General features: G+C 47.8%; 2 protein-coding genes across 2 annotated transcripts; one reads left to right on the top strand and one right to left on the bottom strand.

Annotated features, from left to right (window-relative positions):
• The first annotated feature begins 200 nt into the window (after positions 1–200).
• On the top strand, positions 201–1,043 carry LOC136488941 (putative cyclin-dependent kinase F-2). Its single transcript, XM_066485710.1, has one exon. It carries the CDS (start codon positions 201–203, stop codon positions 1,041–1,043), a length of 843 nt encoding a protein of 280 aa, XP_066341807.1.
• A 682-nt stretch (positions 1,044–1,725) lies between these two features.
• Positions 1,726–10,396, bottom strand: LOC136488940 (DNA replication licensing factor MCM2-like). Its single transcript, XM_066485709.1, has 6 exons — positions 10,210–10,396; positions 5,456–5,624; positions 3,144–3,331; positions 2,297–2,493; positions 1,966–2,154; positions 1,726–1,859 (listed from the first exon to the last, which is right to left on the bottom strand). Exons 1-5 carry the CDS (start codon positions 10,394–10,396, stop codon positions 2,110–2,112), a joined length of 786 nt encoding a protein of 261 aa, XP_066341806.1. The 3' UTR covers positions 1,726–1,859; positions 1,966–2,109.
• Positions 10,397–14,522: the final 4,126 nt, after the last annotated feature.

Raw genomic sequence — 14,522 nt, 5'->3', positions numbered from 1 at the left:
TTGGCGTTGGCCCCTGTCCCCTGGGTGGCTGCCGTGGCGGAGCGGTACGAACGCCGCGAGAAGCTGGGCGAAGGCATGTTCGGCGACGTGTACAAGGCCTGGGACCGCGTGCTCGAGCGCTTCGTCGCCGTGAAACGGCTCTCAGGGAGGACCGACGCTGCTTCGTGAAGACCTCGCTCGGCTACTTCGCGCGGGAGGTCATGTCCCTCGCGGCGTGCCGCGGCCACCCTTCCGTCGTCCAGCTCCTGGCCACGTACGCCGACTGCGGCCGCGCTGACGGCGACTGCTTTGTCGTCACGGAGTACGCCGGGCCCATGAATCTGCGCCAGTACATGGACGTCCGGCGCCGTAATGGCGAGCCGTTCGACGAGGACGAGGTGCGCGACGTCATGGAGCAGCTCCTCGCCGGCGTGAGGCACGCGCACAGGGCGGGCATCCTGCACAGGGACATCGTCCCGGAGAACGTGATCGTCGACATGGACAGTGCCAGAGACGACGGCGCGATCCGCGGCAGGATGGTGTACAAGATATGCGGCTTCGGCGTGTCGGAGCCGGCGGCGCAGGCGGAGAAGGACGACTCCGGGCTGTTGGCAGCCTCCAGCCCGTACCGCGCGCCGGAGCTCTTCCTGGGATCCAAGGACTACGATGGCCGGGTCGACACGTGGTCGCTCGGCTGCATCATGGCCGAGCTTGTCGTCGGCGACGGTGTGTCTTTCTTTGGCGGCACGCAGGACGGCGAGGTCTTTAACGAGATGCTGCACGTGGTCGGCACCAAGGGCATCGTCACGTGGAAGGGGCTGGAGCGTGTGGCGCCGCGCGAGAAGGCGGCCAGGCTTCGGAAGATGGGCCGCGGGGAGCGCGGCTACCTGAAGAAGAAGTTCGCGCCGGAGGTGCTGTCTCCGGCTGGCTTCGAAGTCTTGAAAGGGCTGCTGCACAGCAATCCGGACCGCAGACTTTCGGCAGCGGCCGCGCTTCGGAAGCCATGGTTCCGGGGCCGTCGCTTCTTCAGTGCCTGCTGCTTCATGCCTCAGGGTGGACCTTAGCCGACGTACTGCGTACCAATATTTAGTGCTAGTGATAAATAGAGCCAACATCCGTTTGCTCTTATTATAGTTCTTCGTTCTGCTATTTATATCTTTTCAGTCGTTGCAACGCTAATGTATTCTTATCTGTAGGTTTAGATTATAGTGTTTTTTTTCAGTATGTCGATGTTCAATTCTGAATCATTGTACTGATGGAATACCCTCAATAGATTAGAGAACGATATATCAAGCATAAACCTCCAAAATCCAACATATATGACTCACATCTAATTTCAGGTCTGTTTGGTTGGAGGCTCGGAGCCTTTGGTACTAGAGATTAGAGAACAATGCCAAGCCTAAACCTCCAAAATCTAACGTATATAACTGTTGCCTGGTATAGGTAGATTTTGACAGCTTCAACAAAAATAGCCTCTTCTTGCAGCCTAGCTACCGCTGCTCTTGCTCACAGTCGCAGCACCTCTACACGCTGTCGCCCGCATGCGGCATACTAGGCGTGTTGGGTCATGTCCTGTTTTTGCCATGCATGGCCAAATATATATTTAGGTAGCGTTTGGTTCAGAATCAAGGTGGAATTGGATGGTTCTGTCTCTCTTCGTGGATGGGATGACATCACTTTTTGTTTGGTCGAGGAGGGAAGGACCGATCCGTTTTCTGTTTTGTCACATCAAAAGTGGGATGAGCCACCGATAGATGGGACCCATTTGTCATTTTTTTTATTTTTTCTTTCACCTCTCCTTATCTCTTCCAACCAGATGGCAATGTTTGGATGTATATAAATAAACTGTTTGTAGTGTATTTCCAGGCTACACTTGTTAGCTGCAGAAGAAATAGATAAGGGTCAGAGAAGCAAAGACTTTGTAGTAGCAGCTAAAACTTGTTGCATTTTTTTCATGTCAACCAGAGAATGTGAAGTAGATGATACCTAAAACCATCTCGTTAATAAGCCGAACATACTCAATCTCTCCTTGCTCGTTCTTTGGGTTAACATATGTAAGAAGGAACTCTTTGAATTTCTTTGCAATAAAGCGACGGACTTCATCTCTTGTGACCACTCTCTCAATGTACCTTAGACACGGTACATGTTCATCTCATCTTCTTCATCAAATTCATCCTGCCGAAAAAAATAGTCAATTCAAGGATAGACAGTCATTTAGAGCTGCAGAAAATGAGGCTTACTATTTAATTGGTAGTTACAGAACCAATTCAAGTCCTGAAATAAAAGCATAACCTAGTTTAAATCGATATGACAATACCTCATATGGGTCATCATCAGTATGATCAGTCATAGGCACATCACCACCGGAGTACATTCCACGCTGAGATCTTCGAGGTGAACTTGGAGTGGCACCATCACCATCATCATCACTTCTTGGTGTTCTTGGTCCACTTGGTGGTCTAAATCTAGCCCTGTGCCTTTTAGGACGCCTGAAATTCATATCCTCATCTGTATCTGCACCATGGAAGAAAAGAGCTTTGAATTCAGTCACTAACACATCTAAATCTTGGACTTCTAATATATGTTACAAAAGTTTACACCTAAGGCAATCATGCTACCCTTTTTTACAAGAATCTATAACCATCAGTTCTCAAAAATAAATATCCAGGCATAATCAGTACTGCTGCGGAGCGAAGATTGATTGCTAATATCTATTGTATGCTTACTATATGGATATGAACTCAAACAAACACTAATAACTTCCTAAGCAACAAATTCATTTGCAGTTCAGATATAAATGACACAGCTCTCCTTCCTACATGAGGAAGAAAAATTAAAATTCATTTTCTGTTACGACAGTTGATAAATGGAGAAATGGAGATAGTCCAACTCAATATTCAGTATAATATGCAAATCTTCCAAAATGAGTTTTTTTTACAGAAAGCATTAACCACACTGAAATCACCAAATGAGGATGTGGCCAGTCAAACTTCAAACCAATCACAAAAGAAGCAGATGCAAATGAACGAGAGCCCAAAGATGCAACATAAGTTCATATACTAAATACTCATTTGGTGATTTAATCAAGAGCATATATTTAAAATACAAATACCATATTTGCTCTAATATCCTACAGAAACCAAAATTCGTCTTGAAGTCATTACCCTGATCATGGAGCATCGGTGGCAACTTCCTGTCAGCTGCTGCACCAGTCCTCACATCCCTTGCATCAAGCTCCGCTTCCGCGGCCCTTCGATCAGCCATGATTTCATCAAGATTCCTCTCATTCTCGAGTGAATCGTCTAAACCAACTGACTCATACTGATCATGCTCATCCATCCTTCGGTAATCACTGCAATCAGGAAAAAGGAAAAAGACTGAATATGGAAACAAAAAATTTCAAAACTGACAGTCAGCAGATATATAGAATGGTTTGTGTTGGCTAGGGAGATTGGATTATTCATTGCGATCATGTAAAAAATGCATGCCTTCGTTATAAGCCATTTAAAAAGAACAAAAGTGACCCTCGCAGCAAACTGTGCAAGTCCAAATTCTCAATTTAGGATACATACAGTAACTTTAGTTTGATAACAATGTGTACGCCCTGTTTGGGGCAGCGTTTGCTCAGCTTCTGAGCCCAATAAGCAAATAATCCCGCACAAACGCCCTGCGATCTGGGCCTGATCGCGAACGCGCTTCCGCGATCTCCGGTCGCCCGCAACGCTACTGAAATCGCGAGCTCGACCTCGCTTTTCCAAAATCGCGACCGCGTTTCTCTCCCGATGCCAATCCTCCCGAGCTCTCTCTCTCTCTCTCTCTCTCTCTCTCTCTCTCTCTCTCTCTCTCGATCTCGACGCTCGCTCTTCTCCACCGCCGTCGTCTCCCTTCATCCCCGCCGCCGCCTCTCTCTAGCCCGGCCGCGGCCTCCCCATCTCGCATCTCGTCACCTCCCGGTCGCTGCCGCTCCTCCTCCCTCCCGGCTCCTCCACGCTAACGCTGCCGCTCATCCACGCTCACGACGATGGAGACGCTGCGGAGGACGATGACGCGAGCTCCGCCAGATCCCCGGCGAGCGGAGGCCACCACGCGAGCTCCGCCAAATCCCCGGCGGCCACATCCGACCGAGCCCCCGTCGGCCACCACGTGAGCTCCTTCCAGAACTCCGGCGGCCACATCCGGACGAGCTCCCGTCGGCCACCACTCGGCCCACATGCGGTGGTGGTGATGCGTGCTGTGTTGGCGTGCGGTGGTGGTGGTGCGCGGCCACCACGGCCGAGTACATGCGGCCAGGGAGCTGAGCGCAAGGAGCACGCGAGCTCCGGTGAGGTCCACGCGAGCTCCGACGAGGTCAATCCCCGCCATGGATGACCTCACGGCGGCCGAGCCGCTCAGCTCCGCAGCCACCCACTCCTCACTCATCTTCTTCCGAGCGCCTGTCGATCTCCTTCCCCGCACTGCAATCGGCCGAGGTAGCTAGCCTACGTGAATCCCCTACCTCTCCTCTCCCTCCCCATGCTCTTGGATTTGGAAATGGTGGCCGAAATCGCTGTCTCGCGAAGCGCGCCGAGCTGTCCATGGCGGCCGAGCTGACGAACATGAGCACCTACACCTCCCGTCCGTGTTCCCTCTGTGCCTCCATGTCTATTTCCTTGCTTCCTTGGACTAGTCAAGAGAGAGAGAGTAAATGAAGGCGTACCGGTGTACCCAAATTGATGTTATTTTGGACTATTACTGTACAGGGGTATACAGGACAGATAATCTACCAGAAATAATCAGGACAGTCAAACGCCCAGCTTATTCAGACAACAAATTTTCTATATCGTGGCTTATCAGATAAGCCTGCTCAGCTTATAAGCGAGACTCAGAAAAGCTGAAACAAACAGGGCCGTAACTTAACACAAATTTGCATCAAGTCAGCAGAGCCACTTAACAAATCTCTCATCAAAGCTGGTGAGCGTGGGCTTCTGCCCCTATGGGCATAGAGAGTCACGCAAAGCACCTCAATTTAGCAAATTTCGAGACGGATTAAGTGTATTTCCGTCAGACCAACGGTTGTTTTCGACAAAACATAGAAGATTTAAGTTCATTTCCATCAATCCAACAAATATTAGTTAAGCCTATCAGTTAGTTACTCTAGTACTACAATTATCTACTCAACTACAAATTTTTTCCCAATTTATGTACTCCCTCCTTACAAACATATGACGTTTAGGATAATGTAATTCGTTATCTTTTCAACAAAAATTGACCATTTCTTCTTCTCTAAATGACAATTTGCCTACATTATGAGGTAAATAACGACAACAAATCCTAGAACCGTAGATATCTGACCAAACCACAGGCCAAAAAACCATCGCATCTGCCAATCAACCCACGGCATCTACCAGATCCCCTGGTCCCAATTACCCAGCCGCCCCCAAAACAAACAGCAGATCCCGGAAATCTCCAGCCCCGGGTCAGATTCGAGTTGGCTTACTCGAGGTAGTTGTCGTTGAAGAGGTCCTCCCCCTCCTCGTCCTCGTCGGGGGCCACTGCGGCGGCGGGGTCGTCGTCATCGGGGAGCACGTGAGGGTCGACCTCCGCCTCGCCATTGTCGTCGGAGTAGGACGGGTCGGTGGCCAGATACAAATATATTGACTGGGCAGCTACAAAATAAGTTATTGTATAGCCACTTCTATTTACGATAATTTTATATACTAATTTACGATAATATCAATACGTATTTACGATAGTTGGGTTGCTATAACATATGAGGATATTTACCATAACGTTATATTAAACCACTTAGTAAGGAGTTAATATAATTTTGTTGAAAGGATCAAGATGTCCAAGAGGGGGGTGAATTAGTCTAATTCTAAAATTCTTTGCAACAATTAAATCCTACGGTTAGCTCAATTAACCCCTTATGCCTAGAAAGTGTTTCTAATTGTTCTACCGCACAAAAGACTTGCAACCTAAGTTCTAATTCTACTCTAGCATGGCAATTCTAAGAATGTAAAGACATGAATTGAATTGCTCAGAGTAAATGCTCAAAGTAAATAGAGAGGAAAGAACGTGACGATGTTTTGCTGAGGTATCGGAGAGTCGCCACTCCCCACTAGTCCTCGTTGGAGCACCCGCGCAAGGGTGTAACTCCCCTTGATCCGCGCAAGGATCAAGTGCTCTCTATGGGTTGATTCTTTGATACTCCGTCGCGGTGAATCACCCACAACCGCTCACAACTTGAGTTGGGTCACCCACAAGCTCCGCCGGGTGATCAGCAAGCTCCCAATCACCACCAAGCCGTCTAGGTGATAGCGATCACCAAGAGTAACAAGCACGAACTCTCAATTGACCACGACAAGCCTAATGAGAAGGTGGATACACACTTTGCTACTCTTGATCTTCACTAATGAGGTCTTTTTTTTGGATTCTCAAATCTCAATCACCTCACTAGGACCTTGCACTTCTTGGCACTCACAAACGTATTTCTTAGCTGTTAGAATGAGCAAAAGTATCCCCACACGCGAGCGGAGGTTGTATTTATAACATCGACTGAAAAATGAACCGTTATATGCCTCTGCAGGGTGACCAGACGCTCCGGTCATGTTGACCGGACGCTCCGGTCAGTATACCCCAAACTTTAGTGGTTAAGAGTTGATCGGACGCTGGCAGCGTCCGATCAGCACTGACCGGACGCGTTCGGTCACGTTTTCCCCTCACTGGAACCTTACTGATGTCAACCGGATGCTGGACCTCCAGAGTCCGGTCACTTGCTGAGCAGCGTCTGGTCAGTAACCGGAATCTGATCAGCGTCCGGTCAGCATTGATCGGACGCGTTCGATCAGGATTCTCCCTCTCTGGAACCTTACTGAAGTCGACCGGACGCTGGCCCTCAGCGTCCGGTGCCATGACCTCGCAGCGTCCGGTCATTTCCAGACGATTTCACCTTGGTCAAATGAACTGACCGGACTCTGAGTCAGCGTCCGGTCAGTATTTGACCCTCCATTCACTTCCAACTCTCGATCATTTATGAATGAAGTTTGCTCCATTGGATCAAAGGGCTGTTGTGGAGCTACCTAGTGCTAGTTTTAATAAGTGTGCACCACACCTAACTCACTAGACTCACCTAGGTCAAGCTACCCATTCATATCCCCCTTAATAGTACGGTCAAAGGAAAAACAAAGTCCTAAACTACTCTAAGTGTCTCTCCAACTTCAAACGACACTTAGAACTAGTCCATCCTTAACCTTGTCGTCCATCCTTTGAAAACCGAAACGATTTCCATCGTAGGGGCATGACAACCATAATTGCCCAGTCAATCTCCATTACCGTGACCTAACTCAATTGTTTCTGCAAAACACACATTAGTCACAGTAATCACGTATTATCATTAATCACCGAAACCCAACTAGGGGCCTAGATGGTTTCAATCTCCCCCTTTTTGGTGATTGATGACAATACTACCTCGAGTTTATGAAAGAGATGAGGTTTTTAACATGCTTGGTTCATATAAGCTTTTGGCAATAAGAACAAAAGTGTTAGACAAGCTTATATGACCCAAGCCATCATGATGTACTCAAAAGATATGAAATAAGCATGAGTACAAGTAATAAAGCTCATTTGCATCGGAGTAAAATACAGAAGCAAAGGTAAATGAGCAAAACACAAGTGAAATGACATATAAAGAATTCAAAGTAGAGAGCACACATGTCATATATCACGATCACATAGATATCACTATCACATAGATATAGTAGTAAATATGAATGCATAATGTATCACACACACAAATGCATAATAGTGTATCTCACACATAAAAACTCCAAATGTAATAGATAAGCTAATATAATAACTAAGCTCCCCCTAGATAAGTAGCTCCCCTTAAGCCTAACATACTCGAACCCTCTCCCCCTTTGGCGTCAAACACCAAAACCTAAGGGTCAATCGGTGGGGCTGCAGCGGACGAGCCAGGCGCTGAGGTACGAGGAGCGAGGTGGAACCGGGTGCCATCATCGTCTGATCCTGAGCTCTGAGCTGTCTAAGCCTCTGTAGCTGGTAGTGATGCTGAAGCAGTCTAGGTCGGATCAGGAATGGTGCTGCTATAGGCTGAGCTGGTATAACTGAAGCAGCCGGCTCTGATGATGCCACTAAGGAGGGGAGCATCTCTATCGTCGCTATGATAGGTGCAGCCATAGAAGGACCTGGAACATGAAGGTATGGAGGAGTGGGCTACTGTGTCAACTCACTGAAGGAGGCTCTAAGACTCCTGGAGACTTAAGTATCTGGCTCAAGCAGAGACGACGTCTGTGCCGGTGTGAAGCCCGTCTAGAGTGGTGTGAACTACGGGGCTACCACTGGCGAAGCGAACCACTAGAACACCTGCTCTATCGATGAAGCATACTATGCTGGTGGCTATCCCTGACTCTGAAGCTCACTAGGCTGTAACGCTAGAGTTATCGAAGTGGTGGCAGGCTGACCAAGCTGGGGCGAAGTCTATGGCGGTGGGCCCCAATCACTGTCACTACATGCTGCTGAATCTGAGAAGCTGCTGCTGCATGAGGATCTACTGCTGATGCATAGCCTGCTGTTGTTGCTGTAGTGCCTGTGTCTGCTGCTGAATGACAAGCTGTTGGCGCTGGAACTCGTCCTGTCGAGTCTGGAACTGAGCAAATGTAGCAGCTGTCTCCTAAGCCTATCATGCCTAGTCCTGCCTCATCCGCTCAAGTATAGCCAGAAGAGCGAGGTCTGTCTGCGAGGCAGGTGGCGCTGAACTAAAGCTACCGGCCTCAGCATCATGTCGACGTAGAGGCATATGAGGAATGGGCTGGTAGTCATCATCAGAACTATCATTAGGCTCACTCGTGACCAACCCCTCTTGCTGAGCAAGCTACTCCTCTTCTGTGGCTGCAATACCCCTGATAATATCATCCTCCTGGGCTACAGTCTCTAGCACCTCTGGACGACGGCGCGGCTGATTGGTGCCTATGGTGTACTGTGGCGGATCATCTGAGACATGTTATAAGCAGGGAACTGGCACCACTGTACTTAGCAATCATCTCAGGCGACTTAACAGAAACAGCTCTGTGGATAAGGAAAGTGACCTAGTGAGCATAGGGTAGCTGCCTATGACCTCTGAAGCCCTCAGCTATAGTGTCCTCCATCTCTGACAGAAGAAGATCCCAGATATCAAAGACTGTCTGCTGCATCAGAGAGTTGAGAAGCCAGAGCTGCATCCGAGTCAATCCCTCTCTGTATCCCATCCTCAGAAGAAGAGTCCTCATAATAGCCTCAATCACGCGAGCAGTGGGCGTGAGATCACTGGGGTTCCTCCTCGACCCCTCGCCAAAGGGCTCAGTGAAGCAGTGACAAACCAAGTTCGTAGGGGGTACCATGCCACCATGAGGGTGTCTGGGGGTGTGGTCTAGCCATAGCACACTTCATGGAGTTTGACTGGCTGCTCCTGAAGCCTAAGAATCTCCCTGACCCTGGTGCTCGTCAACCGATAGTCTCTGCCTCCGAATGCAAAGTGTATAAACCTGTGATGTGGGTCAATCTAGAGAGATGCATAGAACTGATGAACCCAAGATGGAACATATAATCCGGTCCGTCCAATAAAATCTGTCAGCCCTGGTAGATATGCAAGGTAGGGGCGAATGTGCTCACCAGCTGCTGCAATAATAGACTCTATGTTGCACACCCTCTGTGATCTAAAAACTGCTCTGCTGTTCAGATAGGCATTATAGAAGTCCTCCTGCAGGGGTGTATAGAATCCCTCTGATGCTCTCTCATCCCTCCTAGGCGGAAACCCCACCTCAAAGTCCATGAACCTCAGCTGCTGCACCTGCTTGGCCGTGGTAGCCCTTAGGTCAAGATGGGTCACTGGAGGCAGACCCTGTGGTCGAGGCGGTGGATGAGAACCCCTGTGCTGAGTGGCTGGCCTCTATGAAACTGGGACACGAGTACGACCAGAGTGGCGTAACTGTGGCTGTGGTGCCGGCTCTGTCTCCTCGGCCTGCTGGACCTGCTCACCCTCCTGAGACTGCTGTGTTGGCTATGGCTCCTGAGTCTGCTAAGTTGGCTGAGGCTCTTGCTATGGCTCCCCCTAAGGCTAAACCTCATCAATGGCAACACGCCGTCCGCCAATCATGAGAGTCCTAGCTAGACCACCATGAAGGCGCTCAACTCGCTGAAGTGAAGCCATCGCCTTTGGTGAAAGCGGATCAGCAATCCGAACTATACTATGAGCACCTCCTCTCTCAGCACACTCTGCGGCCTCAGCAACTGCGGCGGCTCTTGCTGTGTCTGTATCTGGATACTTGCGCTTCCTGACTACCAACTTCTTGGTCGCCTTGCCTTTCGGATCTATAGGCTGGCGAGGCGGGGGCCTCGGATCCTCGTCACCGGTACCACCTCTAACATTCTTTGTATGAGCCATCTAATGGATCAAAGAAGAATCAACTGCCCCTGACAAAGATCAACTAACACTTTCGAGGCTTGGCCTCGCTCCATACTCACGAGCTTGGACCCGAGTTAACAGACAACTGCCACTAACACCTCAACGGAACCGGCTCGCTGCACGATGGAGTAGATAGGGTATACAAATAACTTAGATTATGCATCTAGAGATATGAAACCCTAATAGAGCAAGCAATTAGGTACGAAATTGAAACAGAGGCTTGCTACCTGACGATTCGGCGAAATGACGAGATGAGGAAAGAATCGGGGAACCACCGGGTCGACAACGAATATTAGGGTTAGCTAAACGCAAGGAATCAGTGGCTAGGGTTTGCTATGGAGGATTAGCGATGCAATGCGATGAATCTACGAGGGGTGCAGTAGCTAGGGCACTGGTGGCGATGGAGCTAGGGCACAGCAACGCTTGACTGGAGCTCAGCGAGATGTGGGCTCAATGGCACTAGAGCTTGGCTTGGCGTGGGCACAGCTGCGGCGCGGGCTTGCACGGCGGCACTTGTGAGGGGCTGGCGGCGGCGTGCAGACATAGGGAGGTGCATGGGCGAGCGGCGGTGGCACTGAGTCATGGCGGCTCGGGGAGGCGCAGCGAGCGATGGTGCAAGGGGCGGGCGCAGAGATGTGCGGCAAGTCCCTCGTGCGGCTGCACGGTGGTGCGGCGGCGTGGCGCTTGGGCGGCGGTGAAGGCGGTGGCTTAGGGCTTGCTACGGCGTGGATACGGGAAGGGAAGAACGGTGGCTCACGTTAAAAAGGGGTCCCCACGGGATGAAAAGGAAAGGAGAAAAGAGTCCTGATGCCGCATGATTTCTACTAACTGGACGCTCCGGTGGCAGCGACCGGACGCTGCCACCCAGCATCCGATCGATTCCAGAGAGGTCCAATTCCTTTGGAATGGCGACCGGACGCGTCCGGTGGACACCGACCGGATGCAGCTAGAGTCCGGTCACCTAGCCTTGACGTCTTCATGATCGACCGGACGCTGAAGCTCCTTCTAACCAGACGCTGGGAAAACACTATTTCAGCGTCCGGTCACTCCTGCTCGGTAGTAGTTCACCTCCTGTGAACTGACCGGACGCTAGACATCAGAGTACGGTGCAGCGCCTGGTCACTCTTTCTTCAGCAAATCTTCAAAGTCCTTCGTACTACCTGTTCCCAATCAAGTCCCAACTTGAATAAGATGCAAATAAACACCAATTGGGATTGATGTGAGTGACCTCTCTCAAACCCTCATATTTTTCAAAAATATTTTGCCTTAGGCTATAATTCTTTTTAAGAAATTAGACAATAAGAGGGCAATTTGAAGACAAACGACAAACAACAATCATGCATATGCAATGCAATACTTGAAAGTAAATCTAGTTGCTTGTCAAGTTTGATCCAAGGTTAAGCTTCTTCACATGCTTTTCGGCGGTTATCTTAACCATGTTAGACAAGCCCTATATGCATTATAAAGCATTAAACATGTTGTATATTACAATGCAATGCAAGGGACAACACAAGCTCAATTTTTAGTGAAGTTACTAAAATCAAGCACATTGAGTTCATTCCGCAATCTACAAAATGTTGCCTCATCTAGAGGTTTAGTGAAGATATCCGCCAATTGATCCTCGGTCCTTACACTTTCTAGTGATATATGATTTTTAGCAACATGATCTCTAAGAAAGTGATGGCGAATATCAATGTGCTTGGTGCGAGAGTGTTGAACCAGATTATTTGCAAGTTTTACCGCACTTTCATTGTCGCACAAAAGAGGTACTTTATCTAGAACTATACCATAGTCTAGCAAAGTTTGTTTCATGTAAAGTATTTGTGCACAACAAGCACCCACGGTAATGTATTCCGCTTCGGCGGTGGACAAAGCCACACTATTTTTTTTCTTGGAGGACCAAGACACAAGTGATCTACCAAGCAAATGGCACCCTCTGGATATGCTTTTTCTATCAACTTTGCAACCGGCAAAGTCCGAATCGGAATAGCCAACTAATTCAAATATAGCTCCTTTGGGATACCAAAGGCCAATGCTTGGTATGTGCTTAAGATACCTAAGGATTCTTTTTACGGCAATTAAATGAGTTTCCTTAGGATTAGCTTAAAATCTAGCACACATACACACACTAAACATGATGTCGGGCCTAGATGCGGTCAAATATAATAAGTTACCAATCATAGAGCGGTAGAGAGTTTGATCAACTGGGTTACCTCCCTCATCTAGGTCGAGATGTCCATTAGTTGGCATTGGTGTCTTGATTGGCTTACATTCATCCATCTTGAATCTCTTGAGAAGATCATTAGTATATTTTTCTTGAGAGATGAAAATCCCTTCTCTCATTTGCTTGACTTAAAAACCAAGAAAGAACGTAAGCTCTCCAATCATTGACATCTCGAACTCTTTCGACATCAATTCACCAAACTCTTTGTAAGAATCTTCATTTGATGATCCAAAGATGATATCATCAACATACACTTGACAAATGAAGATATGCCCATCAAGCTTCTTGGTGAATAGTGTGGTGTCGACCTTCCCAATGGTGAAGCCCTTCTCAATGAGGAAGTCCCGAAGGCGCTCATACCAAGCTCTTGGGGCTTGTTTAAGCCCATATAATGCCTTGGACAACCTATAAACATGATTAGGATATATAGGGTCTTCAAACCCGGGAGGTTGATCAACATAGACTAGTTCATTAATAAAGCCATTTAAAAATGCACTTTTCACATCTATTTGATAAAGTTTTATTTGAAGATGTGATGCATATGCAAGGAGGATACGAATGGCTTCTAATCTTGCAACCGGTGCAAAGGTCTCTCCAAAATCCAAGCCTTCAACTTGAGAGAACCCCTTTGTCACTAGTCTTGCCTTGTTCCTCACAACACCTTGATCATCTTGTTTGTTTCGGAACAATCACTTTGTTTCAATGACTCTTGCACCTTTTGGCCACTCTTCAAGAGTCCAAACTTCATTGCGGGTGAAGTTGTGCAACTCTCATGCATTGCATTTATCCAATCCGGATGTTGAAGAGCTTCTTCTACCTTAGTAGGCTCAAAGCAAGAGATAAAAGAGTGATGAGCAATAAATGAAGCAAGTTTTTTAGATCGAGTCATTACACCCTTTGATGGACTCCCTATGATGAGATCTTGTGGATGATCTTGAAGTAGAGGTGTATTTCTTCTATTGACCACTTGAGGGGGAGGTTGTGGAGCATCAACATCTTATGCTTGTACCACCATTTGTTCATGGGAGACATGCGTATCTTCATTTTCTACTCTCCCATCTTTTTCACCATCTTGTGGCACACTTGATGAAGAAGGTGGATCAATCACTTGTACATCATCTTCATCATCTTTAGGCTTGATGTCTCCAGCCAGAATGTTCTTCATAGCCTCCCTCAATGGTTTATCACCTACATCATCAAGATTCTCATGTGCTCCTTGGGAGCCGTTAGATTCATCAAATTCCACATCATATGTTTCTTTAACCAAGCCGGTGGCATGATTAAATACTCTATATACTTTGGACTTTGATGAGTAACCAACAAAAAACCAATATCATAATGTCTTTGAAACTTCCCTAGGTGTTGCCGCTTCTTGTAGATGTAGCATTTGCAACCAAACACCTTAAAGAAGGAGACGTCCGGCTTCTTCCCATTGAGCAACTCATAAGGTGTCTTGCTAAGGAACTTTTGAAGGAATAGGCGGTTGGATGCATAGCATGCGGTGTTGATTGCTTCCGCCCATAGAGCTTCGGGGGTGTTGTATTCATCAAGCATTGTTCTCGCAAGAGTAATCAATATCCGGTTCTTCCTCTCAACTACACCATTTTGTTTAGGAGTATATGTTGCGGAGACTTCATGTTTGATTCCAACTTGATCACAATAAGCTTCTATGTTTGTGTTGTCAAATTCTTTCCCATTCTCACTTCTTATCTTTTTGAGCTTCACTTCAAATTCATTTTGTGCTCTCTTGGCAAACTTCTTGAAGCAAGATGCAACTTTGGATTTGTTATGAAGGAAGAATACCCATGTATACCTTGAATAGTCATCAACAATCACAAGATAATAAAGATTCCCTCCCAAACTTTTGTATGTTGTTGGTCC

The sequence above is a fragment of the Miscanthus floridulus genome, chromosome 10, assembly GCF_019320115.1.
Source record: "Miscanthus floridulus cultivar M001 chromosome 10, ASM1932011v1, whole genome shotgun sequence".
Classification (NCBI taxonomy): Eukaryota; Viridiplantae; Streptophyta; class Magnoliopsida; order Poales; family Poaceae; genus Miscanthus; species Miscanthus floridulus.
Note: the sequence above shows the minus strand (reverse complement) of the source record. Positions and strands in the feature narration are given on the sequence as shown.